The 22,628-nt window shown below is 45.5% G+C and overlaps 1 protein-coding gene across 1 annotated transcript in view; it reads left to right on the top strand.

Annotated features, from left to right (window-relative positions):
• The window catches only part of DOCK1 (dedicator of cytokinesis 1), a 495,164-nt gene that overhangs the window by 413,183 nt on the left and 59,353 nt on the right, over positions 1 to 22,628 (top strand). Inside the window, exons 33-35 of the mRNA XM_080823568.1 lie at positions 7,835 to 7,983; positions 18,374 to 18,459; positions 18,647 to 18,803. Of these exons, the coding sequence (XP_080679694.1) occupies positions 7,835 to 7,983; positions 18,374 to 18,459; positions 18,647 to 18,803 (392 nt within the window). The remainder of the gene's footprint in view (positions 1 to 7,834; positions 7,984 to 18,373; positions 18,460 to 18,646; positions 18,804 to 22,628) is intronic.

The following is a 22,628-nucleotide window of genomic DNA, read 5'->3' as shown; positions in this document are numbered from 1 at the left end:
GGGTCACCACTTTAATAAATGGTGTTGGGAAAACTGGGTGTCCACATGCAAAGAGAGGAAGCTGGACCATTGTCTAACATCATACCCCCAAACCAACTCATAGTGGACTAAAAACTTAAACACAATACCCCAAACCTTAAAACTCTAAAAGAAACCATAGGAGAAAAGCTTCTTGATACTGGTCTTGGCGATGATTTCTTGGAAATGACAGCAAAAGCAAAAATAGACAAGTAGGACTACGTCAAACTCAAAAGCTCCTGCACAGTAAAGGCAGCAATCAGCAAAATGAAAGACACTCTGTGGAGTGAGAGAGAACAGTTGCAAACCATAGATCTGCTAAAGGGTTAGTTTCCAAAATGTATTGGGAAATCTTACAACTCAATAGCAAAAAAACCTCACCAATTTAAAAATGGACCAAGGACTTGAATTGACATTTCCCCAAGGAAAAAATGCAAATGACCAGTAGGTTTATGAAAAGGTACGCAACATCACTGACCATCAAGGAAATGCAAATCAAAACCCCAGTGAGATGTCCCCTCACACCTGTTAGGATGGCTATTATGAAAAAAGCCAAAGAAAGCAAGTGTCAGCCAGGATTTACAGAAGTTTGAATACTTGCACAGGGTTGGTGGGAATGTGGCAAACAGCATGGAGATTCCTCAAAAAGTTAAAAATAGAACTACCATATGATCCAGCTGTCTCCCTTCTGGGGGTACATCCAAATGGATTGAAATCAGGATCTTGATGAGGTATTTGCACACCCGTGTTCATGGCAGGATGATTCACAATAGCCGAGAAATGGAAATAACCTAAGTGCCCAGCGATGGCTGAATGGATAAAGAAAATGTGGCATGTGCATCTTCAATGGAATTTTATTCAGCTTTATTTTTTTTAGTAAAAAGGTAATCTTGCCAAATGCAAAAACATTCCACTTGTATGAGTTTCTGAAGAGTCACACTCTCAGAAGCCGTGAGTAGAATGATGGTGGCCAGAGGCAGGGCTGAGGGGAGCAGGAGGGAATGGGGAGGTATTGGTCAAAAGGTACAAACTTTCAGTTATGCAAGATGAAAAAGTTCTGGAGATGTGCTATACAACGTAACACCCAAACTTAACAATACTGTGTCCTGCATTTAAAAATTTGTTAAGAGGATAGATCTCATCTTAAGTGTTCTTATGAGGGTAAATAATAAAAAGAAAAAAGAATATAATAAAACATTTTTAAAAGATTTTTTTCATTTACTCATTTGAGAGGGAAAGCGTGAGCGAGAGCATGAATGGGGTGGGGGGTATCAGAGAGGGAGGGAGAAAGAGACTCCCCGCTGAGCAGGGAGCCTGATGCGGGGCTCGATCCCAGGACCCCAGGATCATGACCTGAGCTAAAGGCAGACGCTTAACCAACTGACCCACCGAGGAGCCCCAGTAAAATTTTATTAATGAAAATAGCATGGGATTTGCTGATAAAATGTTAGTCACTATGCCATGTAATTCTGTTAGGTAAGCTCCTTAATGGAATAAAGAACTGGTAATTGGGTGTCCTGTCACCATCTTGAATGGGTCCTCAATGGACCTGCCTCTCTCCTAGATGAAAACTCTAGGAGTTTTCTAGTTTGGATCATATGGTAGTTTTCTTTCCAGTTGCTGGGAGATGGAACTCTTCCTAGCACCTGTTCTCCACTGTCAGCTCGCTTGGTGCCGAGGCATCCAGGTGCCTTTCTTTCAGCCTCATGGAGGGTCCTGTGGAGGGTCCTGTCACTTCTGTGGCATTTCCCAAATGAAATGTTCGTTTTGCTTACTTTGGCCCACGAAGCCCGAAATGACTACGGAGGGCCTCCCCTCCCCGCTCTCCCCAGTGACTCTGTTCTCCTCTCCAAGGAGGCAGGTGTCTGTCCACCTCTCCCTCTAGTTTCCCCACAGGACCCAGGTTAAATTTGTTCCCCCAAGACTGGAGCAGCTCAGTTGTGTCCCATGTTGCTCCGTTCTTGAATAGACTCCTGCTGTCTGTGTCGTGGCTAGAGACCTGAGCCAGAAAGATCCCCTGACATATCTCTGTTCCTTGGGAAGAATGAAACAGGATGATAAACATGGAACATGGTTTTTTCCCCTGAAGGTGGGGACCTGGACTCCATCGCTGTCCCGAGGTCCCTCCGAGCAGACGGGATCGGGGTTTGGGGACCCCACCTGTAGTCCAGCTTTGCGGTCAGCAAGTTCACGGCCCCTTGTTTTCAGCCTGAGCCAGATTTCCTCACAGGGGGTTGCTGGCTCATCCTTCTTGAGTCCCCAGATGTCAGCAAACATGTGTAAAGGCAGGCCCTATCACTTCTGTAGGGAAAGTTAGAATTTGCCAATATCCTTTGTCCACCTGTTTATATGAAGGATGGAGTCTTTTTCAAATGGTTGTTACATGAAAAACAAATGCAGAAGGCCTTGGGGAAAAAGCTATAAGATGTTCTGTGGATAATGCTAATAACATAGAAATTAAGAAGTCTGGTTTAAGGTGAGGCAGCAGCTGGGTTCGCAGGGATCAGATTCCAGCACAAAAGCTCCCAGGAGCTGATGCGGAGCCGGTCGGAGTGGCTCCATCTGCTCGTGCCACGAGGATCCTGCAGCCGGCGTGCTGTTTGGGGCTCAGGCACTGAGCACCCCTTAAGGAAACTCTTTGCTGGGTCATTGGAAGGGACTTTCCTGTAGCAGCTTAAATGCCCAGAATCTGAGTTACAGCTCCAGGCTGTCAAAGGGCTTCCTGCATCTCCAACACTGTGCCTTCCCAGTCCTTGTCCTGTCCTTGATCTTCCTGCCAACCCCCCCCATCACCTCCCCCCCCCCCCCGGGGGAAGAGAGGAGGAGCCCTGGCTCCAAGTGAAGACATGAGTCCTACCGGAGATTTCGTCCTACCCTGCCTCTGCCTGGCCGTGTAGCCTCCCCCATGACCCAGTCTTTCTGGGCTTCCATCCGTTTTCCAGGCTGTAAGATAGAGAGGTTGGACCGAAGTTTTCAAGAGCCTTCCAATCCTGACGCTCCATAATTCTTTAGATATGTATGATGATCTCAGTAATGAAATGCCAAGGCTTCTAGAACAGGGAGGAGGGCCATCCATGATTCATTTTAATTGATCATGCTCTGACAGATGCATTTGTCATTTGCCCTGGGAGGCCAGACCCTGCAGAACTCATGCCAGCAAGGGACCAAATGCAGCCCCAATAGAGAGCACAGAACAAGGGACGTTTAGAGAGTGGCATGGAGGGAATTGCTGTCTGCTGGCTGAGAGGAAATCCAGGGCTCTCCTAGCTGCCAGCATCCACCTGGCAGGTGCTGTGGGCTCTACCTGCCTCCCCACCCCTGCATGAGAGTCTCCAGGCCATCTGTCAACACACTGGCCCTTCCCAAGAGAGGGGCATCACCCTCTTGTAAATTGTTCAGTTTCATTTCCCAAGTACACACTGTAAGTTGTGTGTTTCCCCCCAAAAGAGAATTTTAGGTATGATTTCCAATGACAGTGCTTAACTGAAATGGCTTGATACCTGGTGCATCATTTAGGATGACTAGAGACATCCACCCGGACAGGTGAAGCGTCTGCCTTCAGCTCAGGTCATGATCCCAGGGTCCTGGGATTGAGTCCCACATCCAGCTCCCTGCTCAGCGGGGAGTCTGCTTTCCCTCTGCCCCTCCCCCTGCTTGTACGCATGCTTTCTCTCTCTCTTTTTCTCTCAAACAAAAATAAATGTAAAAATCTTAAAAAAAAAAAAAAAGGAAAAAGAAAGGAAAAAAAAATAAACTGCTTTTTTCCTGCTTGATAAATAGTTTTTGCCCCAACTCCACCCACCCTGGCCCCTTAGTGCTCCCCAGGACCCTCCCCTCTGTGAGGGTCACTGAAGGGTCACTGCCTGGCATGGAAGGCTCCAGAACTCAGCTCAGTCAGGCCATGACTGGCCTGACTGATGGACATGCCTGCCTTTCTGGCTTCTCTTTCTTCCTATAAAAATTATGTTCCTAGTCATCTCTCTAGTCCCTGAGACTGGCCACCATTTGCAACTCCATGGTTGTCGTGAAGGAAGGTACAGAGGGCCCAGGGTAGTGTGAGCTGCCTTGTGACGCCACTTTCAGGCTCTGGGAAAGGCTGGACCTTCTGAGGACACCCCCTTCGGTGGAAATCAGGTCTTTAAAGCTGTTTTGGAGCAGTTGGTTCCCTTGACATTATCTGTCATTATGCTTCAAATAGGCTGAGTCAAGCAGGAGATCTTTTGATTTGCAAGGTAAAGGATGCAGTTAGGAGAGCAAATGTCCCATTGCATCCTGGCAGTGACTGATTTGAATACGGTGGTGAATGCGGAAGATCTGTGTTCTGCTACTTTTGAGCCAGTAACCTTGACTCTGGCCTGAGAGGCCGCCAAAAGGTCAAATGTACCATGACCTTGGTCAGTGAAGGGTCGGAATCTGGTAACAGCAAGAAATTACCACCAACCAACATGATTGGGTTCCTTGCTTATAAAATAATTGCATTATTTTTGGAAAATTAAAAACATAATAAAAAGTATCAGTTGCCCAAAAGATCTGCCCCGAGCAGCCCATCAGAAGAGCTAAGAATGGCTCCCTGGGGTCACGTCAGGCTGCCTGGCTCTTTCCTACTGCGAATCTCAGGTGTTGGAGCCTGCCCCGAGTGTCACTGCCAAGGCCCCCACTCTAGAAGTTTATGACAGCACATCTCAGTTCCCCAGAATGTACACAACCTATTTTCTACACAGCCTTTTTTTTCTAATGGGCTCAGGTTTGGGAACATATTGGCAGCTCGATCTAGCCAGCTCTGCCAACAAAATAAAAATGGAAGTCAGGTATATTTATAATCTTAAAATTAGTCATCTATCACTGAATGGGGCCTTGAGCCTTTCAAAAGGTCACCAATAACAGAAGCAAAATGAGGGAGTCACCGAAGTAGTATCAGTAAAGGTTTATTGTGCACACACCAAGGAGACAATTAGCAGGCGGAGAACACTCAAACCAGTGTGTGGGGGGAGGCTCAGAGGTATATGTTAGGAAGCAGCTTCTGTTGTGAGAAAGCAGGGACTGTTTATTGGTTATAATATTAGTGATCGGTTATACTTTTAGAATTCTCTTAAATGAGGGGAATTGGTTAGTGGTTACCTCATATCAGTCTTTGGAAAATGTTTTGTTTTTGTTTGTGTTTGTGTATGTGTATGCCTACGATTTCCAGAGGCAGAAGCACAAAATGCCTCAGGTCAAGTTAGCCTTGCAAAATCAGCTAAATGAAGCTTTGCTTGTAGGACTGAACTGGTTTTGTCCACTCAGAGAATGTTCCACGCTGGTCTCCATTTGTTTTTGATTTTAACAAGCCGAATGCTCCACGAGACTGTTTCTTCCCTGAGTCCTTGCAATCATATGTGTGGTACATTGAGATGAACATCTCGGATCTCCCCTCCGAGCAGAGCTTCAGAGCAAGGACTGCAAACACGACGTTGCCCCGTGGGACAGAGCGGCGTGTTTCTCCCCTCCCAGACCTGTCACATTTTGAGTCTGAAAGGAGAAATCAAAAGTACACTCTCTCCCAGAGAAAGGAGGGGGAGGGAGGGATGTGCCTCTTTCCCGAGCTTTTCAGTTATTTATCAAAGCTGCTTGGGGAAGCAGCCGCCAAGAGCACCTGCTCGCACCTCCGCCCACGCACCTCCACTTCCGTTTTGTTTATTACACACGGCGGGCCAGCCGGCAGGGCCAGTGCCCCAGAGCCAGCGCGCCCGCGGCAAGATCCTGATTGGCTGGGTTTGTCTGGGATAGTTTTCATCCGGGGGGTCCCTTCGTGGTTCATGCTGGGGACTGGACAAATTATGTGCGTTCCTTAAAGCCCGCATCAAAGGTCCCCAGTTTGCCTGGATAGTGGACATTTTTGCTCAGTCTACCTGTGTGTACCTGGAGATTTTTCTGGGGGTAAGACTGGGTTTAATGTCCCGGATTTTTGGACCCTCGTGATTGCCGAGATCATCTCTCACCCAGGGAGAGGCTACGGATGGGTGAGACCTTCTCTCCCCGGAGAGAGCATGGCCCGGTGTCCAGACGGAATGGGACGGCTCCATGTTTTGTAACTAGAAGAAAGACTCTCGGTGGGTTTTAAAGAATCTGGGAGTTGTAACTAGGGGATTGGCAAGGTGACCCGAGGTAAAGCGTTCTTATAGTGATCTGATAATTACCTTGTTCTTCCTTTGTCTCAAAGGGGGAAAAAAGTGAATCCTCTTTTTCTTGAAGTCTACACTGCAAGAGTCACCTTGATCCTCATTGATTTCAAACCTGAGTTCATCATTAAATTTGAGCAAGATATGCTCCAGGGGAAATCCATAATGCAAATGCAAAAAAAAAAAGGCGGGGGGGGGGTGGAGGAAAAACAAGAAAGTAAAGATGATTCCTGGAGAACACCCAAGCCTTGCTCACTGTGAGGACCATTTGTTCGCAGAGGTTAAATCCCCGGGGTTATCACTATAGGTAGAGCTCAGCACTGGCCCCTGGCCAGGTTCCCGTACTAAGGGGTAGGAAGGTCAATAATTGAAGATTAGAAAACTGTCATTCTTATAACCTGTTTTTCCAATCCTTGCATCTACGACCACTTGCTCCTTCCATTTCTAAATGTCGCTGCCAGCTTGGAACAGTAAAAGCTGTCAGCGACAGACCGAGCACTCCATGACACTCAAATTGTGTTGATGAACGACTTGGTGTCACTATCATCTGTTTTCTGAAACATTGGCTCTGACATCTTTTAGGCATAATACAAGACAAGTGTCACCTGAGAGACTGAGTATAATAGCATTTTTAAGAGAATGCTTTACCACAGTTACATGCCTATCAGAGACATTAAGCATTTGGGGAAGTGATGAGAATCACGTTTTTATAGCCTTAGTCAAAATACCACATATTTAGTAAAAGTTGAAAATAAGATTTTCATTTTATTCAGATTCCTTATTGGAGGTTACATTTTGCATATGTGTCCACTTAATGTAAATTTTAGAAATCTATTAATTAAGGTTTATTAGGAGGGTTATGAACTTTGTTAAGTGTGGCTATTTATAATAGCCAGATTTATTTTATGGCTCTCTTTACAGAAATCCTTATTAGCTGAGTAACTAAAAAAAAAAACAAAAAAAAAACAAAACTAAATTCTTTAGAGGATCCATTCTCTTTTCTGATTGTGCAGAAAAGATGAGTAAGATAGATTAACTCTGGATAAGTTGCGAGTGTTAATAACAAAATGGCACAACTGAGATCCCAGGTATGCTGTCTCCCAGCCCTGCTATAGAGCCCCGCTCATGTCCTTGATTTTTGTGATAATGTTGTCTGATTGTGAAATAGCATTTATCTTATGTAACACGTAAGTCGGACTACAGATCTTAAACTGGATGGATATTTTAATAGCTTCCCTTATAACATTTCAAATACAGTCCACTTGTTTTTTCTTTTTTAAGATTTTATTTATTTATTTGAGAGAGAGAAAGAGACAGAGAAAGTGAGGGAGGAGAGGAGTAGGGGAAGAAGGACAAACGGACTCCATGCTGAGTACAGAGTCTGATGTGGGACTCAATCCCAGGGCCCTGAGATCACGACCTGAGCTGAAATCAAGAGTCGGATACTTAACTGGCTGAGCCACCAAGGAGCCCCTACAGTCCACTTCATATGCTAAAAGCTAAACACATTGAAAATTCTTCTGGATGAGAAATGGTTGCATGTTCCCAATATCTCAGCTTTCAAAGTCAAACTGATCTGTGTTCAGTTTGGTCCATCAAAGCTCATTTAAAATCCTTTAAAAAGAAAAAATTCTGAATAATGCCTTTCTGTATTTAAGGTCAACACAAGATAAAGTTCATTCCAGAAATGGTTGGCCCGATATTAGAAATGACGCTAATTCCTGAGACAGAACTGCGCAAAGCCACGATCCCCATCTTCTTCGATATGATGCAGTGTGAATTCCATTCGACGCGAAGCTTCCAGATGGTAAGGGCATAGTAGGTGTGCGGTAAGTAGCTTGGGGAGAAGTCACACAAGGCTGAAAACCTTGAAAAAGGCTTTTTAAGTGGCTCTGGAGGTAAAGTTGTTGAACATGAAAACCTAATTCCCTACAGTTTAAAAGAGAAAAACCCTAGGAGTTCCCTTTTTGAAGAAGCCTATCATCCTTTGTCCTCATCTTTAGGGAGATATATTTCCAATTATTATTAGCTTTTACTTATTTTAATTAGATTTACTACACATTCAACCCTAGATAAAAGTCTCTTCCCCCTTGGTACGTACCCTCCGAATATTTAACCAGATGTTACCACGCTCTGTCAAAGTGGCTGCTTCTTACCAACGTGTGTTATTTTCAAGTCAAAAAAGTCTTTGCTTTTTCGTCTTTCACCTGGGTCTTGGTGTTTACCTGTGCAGCGGAACTGATAAGAGCTCCTTGAAGAAAGTCTGTGTGATGTGTTCAGAACATATGGTATCAATAGGAAAGACAAAATCTGAGTATTTATGTTGGAAGATTAAATAAATCTTCCCTGGATTCCATGAAGAGAAGTATGTGTTTACATATTCGCTGTCGGGTAACACACTCACGTGCACGAGAAGAGCCAAATGGTAGTGGGTCCGCCATACTGAAAGCAACCTTTGCTTAAATATTATAATAATTCAAGTACATGAGTATCCATTTCACATGGATTTTTGAGAAATTTTAAGGAAAAAACTCCTATATTGGAAGGAAACCAAAACTGCACCAGAACAGCATGATCATAGTGGGATCTCTTATTTAAAGAGTAGATGTTCCTTCTCTCCTTTATACTGTTTAGTTCTTTGATTGTGCATTGTTTATAGATTTCCACTGGCCAGTCCTTGTTATTATGGCACGAAGGTGGTAGCCAGGAAGAATAATTTTGGTATTTTCTAGAGCCAGAAACAGATACAAAGCTAAAAAAAAACCTCTGCTCTGTGAGAAACAGTTGGGTTTGCCCACACCGAGGTCGGGGGACCATGACTCCCGGAACCGCCTGGATCTCCGGCAGATGACCGAATGTCCTCGGTCTTCGATTCAGGCCGTAATCTTGGCACAGAATGGAACCAACTCTGAAGGGATGTTGTGTAGGAAGGGAATAAAACAGACCTGTGAAAACCACCCGCCTACCCGCCCACCTCCTTCCCTCCCTCCCTCCCTTCCTTTGCTTCTCACCCCCTTTCTTTGTTTCTCTCTCTTGTTATTTGCATAAGGGAAGAGGGCTTCCTTGCACTTATTTATCTATAAAATTAAAGAGATTGTTTTAAAAGAACAGCTATTTTTATTCCTCTGGTTTGCAATCAGTCTTTGTACACATGTAATGTAATGTTGTAAACATTGTCCAAATTTTGGGGGTTCTCTTTGTTTGGCAATCTATCACAGACATCTTTCTTGATTACAACGTAGTAACCATGATTTTTATGATGGCATAACATTTCATAAAATGAAATGGGTAATCTTCTCGTACCCATCCCTTTCGCTGAGCATTTAGGTGGCTTGCACATTCTCACTACTGTGGGTAAATGTGCAGTGAACACATGCATGCATATAGCTTGACTTTCTTTGGAAAGTTTTCCTCGTATGCATCCTCAGAAATGGAATTGCCAATTCAAAATATTTTTGTAAGTTTTGACATCACCAATTTTTTTTGTGGGTGTTGTTGCCATAAGATTTGATCCATCTCCACTGCCACTGGCACTAAGTCGTGGTCCAGCTCATTGCCAACCCACCAGAACTAGTTTAAAATGCCTTTTCCTAGGCTGAAAATACATCTGACTTTTTGAATTTTATATGAATCAAGCCCCAAAGAAGGACCTTATGAAAAAATGTTATTAAAGAATCAGGTAGGAGCGCCTGGATGGCTTAGTCTGTTAAACATCCAACTCTGGATTTCTGCTCAGGTCATACTGTCAGGGTTGTGAAACCGAGCCCTGCGCTGGGCTCCACACTGAGTGAGGAGTCTGCCAAGGAGTCTCTCCCTCTCCCTGTCCCTCTGCCAAAACCTTCCCCCAGCCCCTCCCCGTGCTCTCACGCCCACGCTCTCTCGTGCTCTTGCTCTCTCTCAAATAAATAAATAAATCTTTTTTTAAAAAAGAATCAGATAAAGGAGAAAACTGTGTTTATATGATAAGTGTTATGAGCCCAGAAAACTAAGATCAAAGGCCTTTAAAACACTGTGTCATTTGTAATTCTTCGAAGCCAACTTTGGGTCAAACTAAGGTCAAGAGCAGTTGGAACAAGGACGAGGGTGTGAATGAGAATTTGGCTTCTGAGTTGTTCCTCTTCTTCCTTCCATTCTTGTGGTTCTTATTGCTGCAGCTTTAAAACATCTTACACAGTTGCCTGTGGCAGGGCTTCATTTTCTCCAACTCACAGGGTCTCTGGCTCCTCCCTAAAGGGCAGGAAGTTGATGAGGGAGAGTCATGGTGTTTCTCCCTCCATTCTCAACGCTGCCCCCAGTGGTGGGTTCAAAAACGGTCTCATATCAGGAGACCTCTTTCCAGAAAACCGAACCGTCTGTGTTATACCAAGAAGTAGTTCTGTACATTTAATTCTGTTCCACAGTTTCACGTCCAAAAAACATGTCCCGCTTGGATATATGTGAATAAGAACATCAACCTGAAGACGTAGGTCCCCACAACCTGCCGTCAGGCTGAGGGTGGTCTGCTACTTAGATTTTTTTGGTCAGTAATCATCGACTGTTTGTTCATCTGTGTTGTCATCTACTCGTACATTCAAAGACAAAGGGTAGGATACGCCAACCGTTGTTTTGTTTCTTGGTTCTTTTTTTAAGATTTTATTTATTTATTTTATTCATGAGCAACAGAGAGAGAGAGAGAGAGGAAGAGGCAGAGGGAGAAGCAGACTCCCTGCTGAGCGGAGAGCCCGATGCTGGGCTCGATCCCAGGACCTGGGATCATGACCTGAGTCAAAGGCAGATGCTTAACCCATTGAGCCACCCAGGTGCCCCAAGGCCAAAAGTTTTTAAAGGCAGAAAAACTAAAACTTGTGAGAGGAAATAATAAATAAATAAAATCTCTCTGCTCTATTAATCCCATTTTAGGAATTGGGAAAAAGATCAGTCTCCTTTTCTCTTGTGATAACCTCCATTAATTTTTTTCTCTTGATCTCTCTCAGCCTCCCAGGCCCAATGTCACTCACAGTATCATCCTTCCTAGACCTGCTGCTCCCCTATCATCCCCATTTTTGCCAGGCTCCTCGTCATTTGGTTTGATGGGTGCAGGTTACAATCGTCTTGTCTTTGTTTGGTCTTCTAGCCTCCGAGGTGGGCTGCGGTGACTCGTCCATCCTTCCTCTGTCTCATCTCCAGCACGGCAGCAGCTTCTCTTGGGCCCTCGCCCAGGCGTCTTCTGGACCCCAGCACCTGTCTCTTGACTTCTTCTATCTTGTCTAACTCTTTCCCAGTCTCAGGTCAGCCCTCATCTCCTAGGGGCTCCTCCTCTTCCTGAGGCACAAAGTGTGCCCTCTGTCCTTGGTGGGGGTGTCGGGCTCTTGCCGCGAGGGGGCGCGCGCACAGAACAGCGGAGCGCGGGCAGCCCCGCCTCCATCCCCGGAGGTTCCAGGTTGGGGCTGGCTGGCTGCTGTGTCACTAATCCGCCACCAATCCAATTACCTAACCTTATTAGTCACATCAACAAGGGCTTAAATTGGCTTCACTTCTAGAGCAGATGCGCAAACCTAATGAAGTGCGGGAAGACATTAGGGTTTTTCGTTTTTACAGAACATCCGTGTTTTGAACCTGGTTTGTCGCTTATTTCTTTTTTAAAGTGTGCTGTGTCTTTCTGAGTGGGTCTGTTAACGTGCTGTCCTCGGTGAGGTGTGCATTCTGTCGGGGGAGGGGTAGTGTGCTCTTCCCGCTGGAGTGGACAGCGAACCCTCTGGACGCAGAAGAAGGACCTGCCGTTTGGGGCACCTGGGTGGCTCAGTGGGTTAAAGCCTCTGCCTTCTGCTCAGGTCTTGATCCTAGGGTCCTGGGATTGAGCCCCACATCGGGCTCTCTGCTCAGCAGGAAGCCTGCTTCCCCCTCTGTCTCTCTGCCTGCCTCTCTGCCTACTGGTGATCTCTGTCTGTCAAATAAACAAATAAAATCTTTAAAAAAAAAAAAAAAAAAAAGAAGGACCTGCCGTTTTACTCAAGATAAGACTGCATCAAGCCGCTATTGGAATTTCCAAAGCCTGCGTTCCAGATGCGCTTTTCTCCAGTTCCCCGGAGCTGCCGCTCCTGTGTTCTTCTGCTGCAGAGGAGGGAATTGCATTAGAGTGTTCGTACACATACATTTCCCCAAAAGTCTACTTCTTTCCTCTACTTCTGCAAGAAAGAGCGTGACTTTTCATCCAAAAGAGGCGTGTCCCTGTCGTTGTCCCTGCCTCTCCTGGATCCAGCCACTGGATGGGTTCACCTGGCTGTGGGATGGGGAGGCGTGGAGTTACCTTTCAGGTGCTTTGTCCTCCTGCTGGTCTGGGACATGCTTTCCAGGGCCTGGGACAGTGCCTTTTGTCCCCTTGATACCATTTGTGCTGGGCAGATCCTCACAGGTGCTGAAGAAGCCCTGCAAAGGCCAGCGCACAGCAGTTCCTGGCTCTTCCGGTCCTTCCCAAGAATCTTTTATGCTGTGGATGCCACATCCGTTCTCCTCCGTTGTCCCCCTCTACTGCTCCTCCTCTACCCATTCGTCCTGGAGGACGCATTTTCTGGTCTCTCTCCTTGCCACTTGCCCACTTCTCAAGTCATCCCGACAGTGAGTTCCCTGTCCCCAGTGCCCACCCGCCCCCAGCCTGACCCCAGTCCTGGAGTTGACTTTTTTCAAAGAAAAGCTCCGACGTGGGACAACTTCAGGATCTGCTCCGCTAGCGTGTCGAGGTCTGGAGGCACCGGCATCTTTGGGCCCCTTACATCATCCTTGTGCACCCGCTGGACCACATTATCGCGAGACGAACCTTCACGGGGCCTGAAACTGACCTCTCCCCTGGGTCACCAACACCCCCCCTCCAGATCAGTAATACTCCAAGTCTCAGCTTCACTGGATTTTGCTTCATTAAAAAAAAACATACTTTTAAGTTCCCTCCTGGCACCTTTTTAAAGAATTCCATTTGTTATGTTTTTGGGAGAAACAGAACTAACAGCTGAGAATTGTGGCCGGTGACCGTCTGGGCTGTATACCATTAATAAAAACGGAATGGAAAAGTCCCCACAGCAAAATCATATTTTCAATCATGGAGCTATTTTCTGTCATCTTTGTGAGGGTCAGTAAAATGCTCCACAACTTCCGGGAATTCCTGTTTCATTGTAACACTATTAGAACATGAGTAATCTTGGCATCTTCGATGTTTTTGAGGTGCTGTTTCAATAATCTCTTTCTCTCGATTTCTCCTTCTTTCTTTCAATTAATCTCTTCCTACGGCCCATGCTGGGAACTCTTGAGTGACCCAAGAGGATGTTGGCAGCTTCTGCCACTTGGTGGGAGAGCAGGATAGTTTGTACTAGCCTGTGGATATGATTTTGGTGGTGATTTTATCCTGCTTATTCTTTAATTCTTTGGGATTTTGTTTGTTTGGTTTATTTTTGCTTTCGATTTCAAAATACTACTTGATTTTATTGTTTTGGACCCTGAAAGGGAACGTACAGCACAAGAACTAGGCTTTTATTTCATTGAATCCCAGACCTAAGAGTCTTTGAGAGATCATGGAAATGAAAGCCCTTGAGTTTAAGAGTTCTGATTACCTTGAATTCTATTCTTACAAGCCCTCCAGCAGAGAGATGCCCGCACTTCTGTATGTCTTTTAGCTAAATCAAACAGGACGCACTCTAAGAGCATGTTCCTGGAGTCCAGGGTCATTGAATACCACCCAAAAGCCACTTGTCAGTGTGTGTGTGTGGTGTGGACATGGGGAGCGGCTGTACCTGTCTGAGCCATTCCCAGCCAACCAGGCAGCGGACAGTTCCCCAGCCTTGGGGCTCTTGGGCTCTAGGCAGAAGCTCAAGGTCAGTGAATAGCCTTCTTGTTGGACTTGGAAGGATGTGGGGATTTTAGAATGTGAGATATGGAGTGCAGGAGATTAACTGTGTAATTAAGTTTACAGAGCGGTTAAGCAAGAGGAATGCCATATACATAAAAATATTCGTGCGTCTGAGCAAAGGGATTAAAGGCTGTGACAGGCTGGGGGGACTCAGTGGGTTCTAGGATGTCGCATGAGCACGGAGCCCTGAGAGTGTGGGCGTGCCAGGCTGCTCCCTGCCCAGCCATGCTGGCTCCTTTGTCCCTCGGTCCTGCTTTCCCCGCTGGTATAATTCAGTGATATTCTCCTGCCCTCCCCTCCTGCCCACACTAATGAGAAGGGACATGGCTCTGCAGTCCTAATGGATTGTCCTGGTTCCTTCTGGAAGGTCAGATATTGAGAATCTGATTCCTTGGAGCTCTCTGAGACCAGGGCGTGCTCGCGAATTGTTGTGGCACCTGTGAGCACGTTTTCTTGAACAACAGGAGAAGGCAGAGCAGCGTTGGACGAAGAGCACTCTCACTGAAGCTTATTTGTATGAAAGTCAAGAAGCACTTTTGCGAAAGCACGTAGAAGACCCTGTGCCTAGATTTTAGATTTCACCCCGTTCTTGACAACCTCCGAGCACTTTATCGATGTGGTGAACCATTTGTGCAAACCCTTGCATCTGGGTCCATCCAGCTCCCTTCCTTGCTCTGACGTAAGCTCAGATCTCTTTTATAAATGTGTTCTTGGATGCCTGGAAAATGCAGGCCTGGTTCAAAACATTTATAAGTGCATTAGACCGGGAATGGTCAGTCTGACTCCCAAGAAAAATGACACATTCTAAACCAAACAGACTTGGCTTTTGGATTATCCACTACTGAGCTCTTTCACCCTGTGATCCCTTAAATTGGAGCCAAAAACCTGTGGATAACTGTAGCGTTGAGGGTCGAAACCAGTCATCACTTTCAAAGTTAATTGAATTAACAACGCTGTCAATACCCCTGCAAGCGTAGCCCCCTGCTCTGCCACATTGGGCTTTACAGCAGCCATCCAAAAAGCCCTCCACTTATATGTGGACTCTGTTCCATATTCTTGGAAGGCCACTGGTATCAGATGCTTAGGGATGCTCTGGTCGGCATTTTAAGTTGAACACCTATGGACATTTTTGTAGTGCTACTGGTGATTCTGAAAAGAGAAGAAGTGTAATGATTTTGCTTATCACATGAGTGAGCCTCTGCCACCTTTTAAGCAACGCGGTAAACCCTTGCTAATTTTAACCTAACCATCGAGAACCCTGCTGCACGTTAGCAGACAGTGTGCATTTATGAGTCCTATAATCAACAAACTTTTTAGTAAAACCAGCTCTGCTCAATCAGCAAATGGACTTTCTCTCGTTTATTTGGACAGGATCGTTGAGTTCTGATGATGATCATGGTTCGCAGCACACTAACAAATTGATTCCGGTATATTCTGTAAAAAACAATGCAGACCCTGGAATGAGAGGCTGGCTGCAGATCCTGGGGTATTGAATCCTTGCTGATAAACAGAATAGGGTTGCCAGGTGTTTGTGCAAATTACTTGGTTTAGAGGTTAGTAAAATTAGAATCAGCTGTGTTCTTCTGATTTACTTATCATTCATCCGCTCATTTTAGGAAACATTAAATTCATCAGTCAAAATTTGATAAGCAGCACACTTAAAGAGCTGGCGTTTCCTTATTGCCCCTTGTTTGTGACAGCTACGTTTACGTGGAAGCAGAGAAGGCATGCCATTTCCATAAAGTAGACTCCAAGTTCAAATACACCCGTTTAACTAGGGATGAACAGTGGAAATGCCTGCATGTGTTGATCCACGTTAGGATAAAGCCCGTTTTCCTGCATTCTCTCTGCCTTCCTCATTGTATGCTCATTAAACATGTGCGACATGCAGTCGTGTGTTTTAATGAAATTGAGTCTTATTTTGTACCTCAATTATTTTTGTTTTGAAGAACCAGCATTCTCCAAAATCTCTGTGGTCTCCCATCATGGTCCCCTCTGGGAAATGGGACCGGCTTGAAGCATCAGTGTTTGGGCTAATGGCAGCTGATCTGCCTTAGTTGATTCCCAAACGGCCCACCTTTTGCAGAATTCTTGACTGAAAAGAACAGCGTACTAGTGGATTAGTATCAAAAGGTTGTTATTTTACAGGAGAGTCGTTATCATGAGGCTTCAGGTAAAAACAATAAAACAAGCTTTTTTCTTCTTCACTAGAGCTGCCTTTTTATCTATGTTCCTAAAATCCCTGAACCTTTCAGGCCAAACAGAATCAAACAGAGGGTGTTTATTTGGGGAGGAGGCAACAGGGACGATCAAGGAGAGAACTGCAGGATATGCACCGAGGTCTGGGTTCCGTGATGCGGCCGAGTCCTTGATGTCAAGCAGGAATCAATACACCTCTTGAGTCCCGTTTAAGCCTCCACTTCATCTGCACTGTGATAAAATTGTGGCTGCAGGCAGCAAGTCAAGGTCAGGCAGCTCTGTGCCTATGTGAGGCTCCTCCCTGGGTCTCCCCAGACCCTTTGCCTTCTGCCTCACAGGGGCCACAGTGGCAGCAGCACCCCGAGTGCCCGGTGCGGACCAGATGCCTGCAGCCCCTGTTGCCAGCCATCATCAGATGAGTGTGTCCAGCCCTTGGCTTGCATGGCCAAGAGCCCAGGCTGTGTCTTAGCAACCTGCTGGACTGTGCCCCTGCCGACCTGTGAAGCCCTCCCCAGCTCCAATGCAGCACTGATCCCCCAAGGGTCCTTGTGCACATAGCGCCTTCCTGCCATTAAAACACCACAGACTGTTCTAGGAGAGACCCAGAGAGACGGAAGTTCTTTCTGTCACGCAGCTTAAATAACTACAGGATCCTAGTAACAGTGGGAGACTTGGGGATTCTTCCCTGGGAAAGCATTGCCTGAGCATGTATTTTAAGGGGATCCTAGGGGCACGTAGGTGGCTCAGTGGGTTAAGAGTCTCCCTTCAGCTCAGGTCATGATCCTAGGGTCCTGGGACTGAGCCCCATGTTGGGCTCCCTGCTTGGCAGGGAGTCTGCTTTTCCCTTTTCCTTGGCCCTTCCCCACTTCCCCCCTGCTCGTGCATGCTCTCTCTTAAATAAACACCTAAAATCCTTTTTAAAAAATGTTTATTCATTTTTTAAAATTTCTTTTCAGTGTTCCAGAACTCATTGTTTATGCACCACACCCAGTGCTCCGTGTAATACGTGCCCTCCACAATACCCACCTAAAATCTTTTAAAAATAAAATAATATAAGGGGCTTCTAGAGACCCCTGCCTACATACAGAGTGTTCTTGCTTTCTGAATCCTGAATTTAGCTGTTTCCCTCAATTCCTCCTAAACTTGCCTTCTTTCAGTTTGGTGTGGATTTTCCCACTCTGTGTGGAAACTAACTTTCTCACAGGCTTCCTTCCTCCCTGACCTAAGTCAGTGGGTAATTTCGGGGCCCCTGCAACATGGAGATCAACTGTGGAGAATCCCAGAGGAGTGGGCCCTGAATTCTGCCAAGGATGGGGGACTGGGCAGCAAGGATGGGCTCAGATCTGTCATTAGTGAGGTAGTTGCTTCCGGCCCGGTCAGCCCAAGGTTCCTGACCCCTGTGAAAACAGCCTGGATATTTGTACCTCTCCAGAATTTAGAGTTTTCCCAAAAACTCCAAGAGACAGAGTTTGGGTCCAAGAGACAGTTCTGGGGATCCTTGCCCACAGCTGTGCTCTGGAATTCTGATCGGAAGCTTTGGGGTGTCAAGGAGAAGGCCTGCAGATGGACCTTCTTGGGACGTCTGCCGGTCTTTTAGAGACATGTCTCTCCTGTGTTTTGTGACTTTTTTTCCAACCAAAGTGAGCTATTTCACTAGATCCATCAAGGAATGGCAGTGAAGTGGCCTCTTGGATGTTTTGCGATTGCAGAGAACTCTTTGCTGGCAAGTGAAATGCCATCTGTTCCTTTCCAGGAACCACCGAGCTATTTTCGATGTTACTTGTTCGTGGAGATGAAGTTTGAGATGCTGTTTGCTTTTGCTCCTTGGTTGTTTTTCCTGTGTTTCCCTCGTCTGTCTTTCTCTAGTTCTTGCTCCTGCTATCAGAATATACATGTTTATTAACTCAGTTAACCAGGGGAGGGAATGAAAGGGTCCCCCCGTGACAGGGGATCGTCAGACATCTCCAGGGCTCCAGGATGGCAACTCTTCAATGAAGTCAGGCTTCAAAGGCTTGGGGTAACTGTCTGATGACGATCTCTCACTGATTTACGTACTACTGATGCTCAGTTTTAAAAAGAAATATCAGCCATGCTGATTATTTACACTTCCTGTGTTTAATTATAGTTTGAAAATGAGATCATCACCAAGCTGGATCATGAAGTGGAAGGAGGCCGAGGAGATGAACAGTACAAAGTGTTATTTGATAAAATGTAAGTGTTGATTAACAGTAGGATTTATGTCAGAATAGAGACAGAGAGACTGTAATTAGACTACAATGAACTTTGTAGCCCAGAAAATAATTAAAATGTGTTAATAATGGAAAATATTTTAAATTGCACCTCAGTCAACTTTCTTTTTCCGAGCGTGATTAACAAGGTGTGCATAATTATTTTTCAGCCTCTTGGAGCACTGCAGGAAACACAAATACCTCGCCAAAACAGGAGAAACTTTCGTCAAACTCGTCGTGCGCCTGATGGAAAGACTTCTGGATTACAGAACCATCATGCATGATGAGAACAAAGAAAATCGCATGAGCTGCACTGTCAACGTGCTGGTGAGTGAAATGCGAGTTAATTAAATTTCCAGTCTTCACAGGGAGCCAGAAACTGGACCAGGAAGTTCAAAGGCCTCATGGCAGCTGGCCTTGGAGCCTTTTGAGGGGGAACGCAGCCTCCTTCGCTCATTTCCTCGTCTGCTGCGGGGAAGGGCAAATGAAGAAGAGTCCTGCTGCTCCACTGTAAACAAGTCTGCAGAATCATCTCCCCCTGGGGGTTTCCAGGTGGTTCTTCCTGGGGCTGAGAATGATCAGCCAAACTGTTTTGTTGCCAGGTAGCACCCTCGTTGATGACAGGTGTCTAGTGCTTAGTCATTAGGAGATTGCAAACATGCCCTGTCGTGGGTTGAGTGGTGGCCCCCAAGAGATGGGTCCAGCTCCCAATCCTCAGAACCTGTGATCATACTTGGGCCAAAAGCCTCCTTACAGATGTGATTTAGTTAAGGGTCACAAGATGAGATTGTCCTGAATTATTGTCCAGTTGGGACCCTAAATCCAATAACAAGCATCCTTATAAGAGACTGGAAGGGAGACACACAGAAGACCACGTGAAGGTGCAGGCAGAGACTGCAGTGATATAATCGCCAGCCAAGGGGCACTTGGAGTCCCCAAAAGCGAGGAGTGGCTGGGTGGGATTCTTGCCTGGAGCCTTTAGAGGGAGCGTGGCCCTGGTGATGCCTGGATTTCCAACTCTGGCCTCTAGAACTGTGAGAGAATATATATCATTTTAAGCCACCAGGATTATGATGATTTGCTACAGCAGCCTCGAGGAACTAGCTCATGGCCTTTTGGAGAGCGGGGGCTCGGGTAAACGTGGCCGCTGCCATCCACAGTCCTCTTGCACACCTGCTATCACTGTGACATGGCCAGGTCCTACGGACACCCCCTTCCCAGCTTAGCCGTGGTGTGGAGCTTGGGACAGTGCACTTTCAGGAAGCTTGATGACAAGCTCAGCTGCAGGGAGTGGTTGGCCAGCCTCATCACTGTCAGGAACCACATGATTCCTATATCTCCCTTCAGAGCTCTCTGCCTCTCTCTGCGTCATCCTCCTCTGTCACTCCCAGAAGGAGCCAGAAAAGCAGACTCTGGGCCCTGAGAGGGTTTGCTTCCATTTGCCCCTGCCTGTCCCAAGGCAAGAATGTGAGAAAGCACTATTCCTGCTTCGGGCTGCCTACTTCACTTCCCAGGAGTTTGTATATCACCATCTGGTCGTTAGATGACATGTAGATGTTCTGCCTTCACTTCATACCTGCCCCCCTCCATGGGAATGGACTTGTAGGCACTTTGAGCTCGTGAAAATGGACTTTTGTGCCAAGAGGAATATGACCCATCCTTCATTCTTTAGAAAACCACCAGAGATGTGATAGGTTTAAAAACATATTTTCACCTTCCATCCAGTTTATTGTCAATACTGAATTTGTACTTTGCGTGAGAAACTGGAAACTGAAGGCTCATGGGCCACCTCAGCCCCTACCTTCTGTGGATAGGCAGCCCATTCTAATGATAAATACCTTCTGTAGCAAGTTTTCTTTCCCCTAAACATCCAAATGTGGAGGACTTCTGGTTCCCGGTTTAAAAGGAGCTTGGACTCTTCACCATAAGAAAAAAGCTGAAAAACCAAAAATCAACAAATCTTCTTAGATCCGTCTTCTCAGATCTGCAGGGAAACCTGCTGCCCCCCAGACTGGAGAGGCAAGAGAATCCAGTGAATGACAGCTCAGTGGAACAGAAACCACCCTTAGGGCCAGGACTAGCTTAGATGCCTCTTACCTGGTGCTTTGTGTCCGCTGGCAACCTGAAATTACAAGGCATACTAAAGGCAGAAAACACAGTTTGAAAAGATAGAGCAAGCGTCAGAGCTAGGCTCGGATATGGCCCAAGTTTTGGAATTTTCAGCCTGGGAATTTAAAAGAACTATGATTAGTATGTGAAGAGCTCTAATGGAAAAAGTGGACCTTATGCAAAAATGTTGAAGTAATATAAGCAAAAAGATGGAAACTCTAAGAAAGAACCAAAAAGAAATGCTAGAAATCCAAAACTATAATGGAATAGAGAATGTCTTTGGTCTCTCTTTTTTTTAAAGACCTTATTTATTTATTTATTTATTTGATAAAGAGGGAGAGACAGCGAGAGAGGGAATACAAACAGGGGGAGTGGGAGAGGGAGAAACAGGCCTCCCACCGAGAAGGGAGCCCGACATGGGGCTCGATCCCAGGACACTTGGATCATGACCTGAGCTGAGGGCAGAATGCTTAATGACTGAGCCACCCAGGCGCCCTTTTCTTTGGTCTCATTAGTAGATTGGCCAGAGCCAAGGAAGGAATCATTGAGCTAGAAAAATCTAAATAAGTGCGTGGATGTCATAAGGGTGTTAGGCAACTGTGAGCATCACTGTCTTCTGGCTTCTGTCCCTGAGATCTGGTCTACTGCTAAGTTTGCTTTTATAATCACTTGGAGGCTAATTGGGTGAGGGCCCCAGTCTTCTGCTCAGGAGTTCCCTGACCTTTGCTTCATTGTCTTCTTGCATTCTAACAGCTGTTCAGAGAAATTTGCTTTTATGATGACAAAATGATTAACATGAAATAGAAATCAGTATTTTCCTGTTGGAGAGAAATGGAAACCTTTTAAAAATAATTTCCTACTATGGACATACTTTTCTAGTGCTCCCTAGGATTTTTAAGGGGATCTAAGAAGCTGATTTGTGTCCAGAGGGAAGAATTATTAATACGTTTCTTCACTTTCCAACTTTGATGATTGAGAATGCTATTTTTTTTTTTTTTATTTTAAGCAAGATCTCTCATGCTCACCAGGATGTGAAACCTAGTGGAGATGTGCTCTGAATGTGGCCTTTTATCATCACAACCCAGGGGCAAAAAATCAGCTCTCGAAATGCCACCTGCAGTCACGGTTTCTGATGTTAACCTGTGTTCCTCTGTCATACAGAGCCTCATGCAGTACCTACCTGTTGTTGCTGCAGTCAGCACTAGCCAGGCTCTAACCAAGAAGCACACCTGACATCATTAACCTCTCTGAACTTGGAACACCCTGAATCATTCAAGGAAGAGTCAGGTGTTCCATTCTTAGCCTTTTCCTAGGGATCATGAGACGGGTCCCAACCTATCACAAGGCCTTCCCGGGTTTTTACAGACCAATGTTCTGTCTCTTAGTAGTCACTACCCAGCTCATGTTTAGTCACATAAGTAAAAACATAAATATATTTTTATCTCCTTGTCCATTTTCACCTTTTCTCTTGGTACTTTCCTTATGAAACAAATTATGAATATGTATATCCATCTCTAGATGAAAATAGATGTATAAGCATACATTAGTGATATATAAAATGCACTCTGTTAATTACTAACCTGGAAATCCTAAAGTTAAAAAATAGAATAAAAAAAATAATAAACAGAATCAAGAACATAGGATTTATTGATGCCCTTTAAGCCCATTGCCAAATTTCCTTTAGAACCAGTGCTCTTGTGTGTGTGTGTGTGTTTTTTAATGGAATCAATGGAACATTCTAAGTTGTGTGGGTTCATTAATGTGTTACTATTCCTTGCATTTAAAAATAATTTTTTTAAAATAATTGATAAGCAGTCACTCTGTGCAGGGACCGGAGTCCCCTACACGTACCCATCCCTGAAGCACATCTGTATTACACTGGATCAGGGTTGCCCCTGGACAGAATGTGCATTTGTAATGAAGTAGAGTTTTGTTGTCCCCTTACAGTCGTGCAGTCTTTCATGACTGGTTGGTAATTTTGTTGTGTGTCATCACTATTCTACACAGTCATCAAGACAGCCCTCTCTCAGACATGATAGACTC

The sequence above is a fragment of the Martes martes genome (assembly GCF_963455335.1).
Source record: "Martes martes genome assembly, chromosome: 14".
NCBI classification, from domain to species: domain Eukaryota; kingdom Metazoa; phylum Chordata; class Mammalia; order Carnivora; family Mustelidae; genus Martes; species Martes martes.
This window is presented reverse-complemented; position numbering and strand designations above follow the sequence as displayed.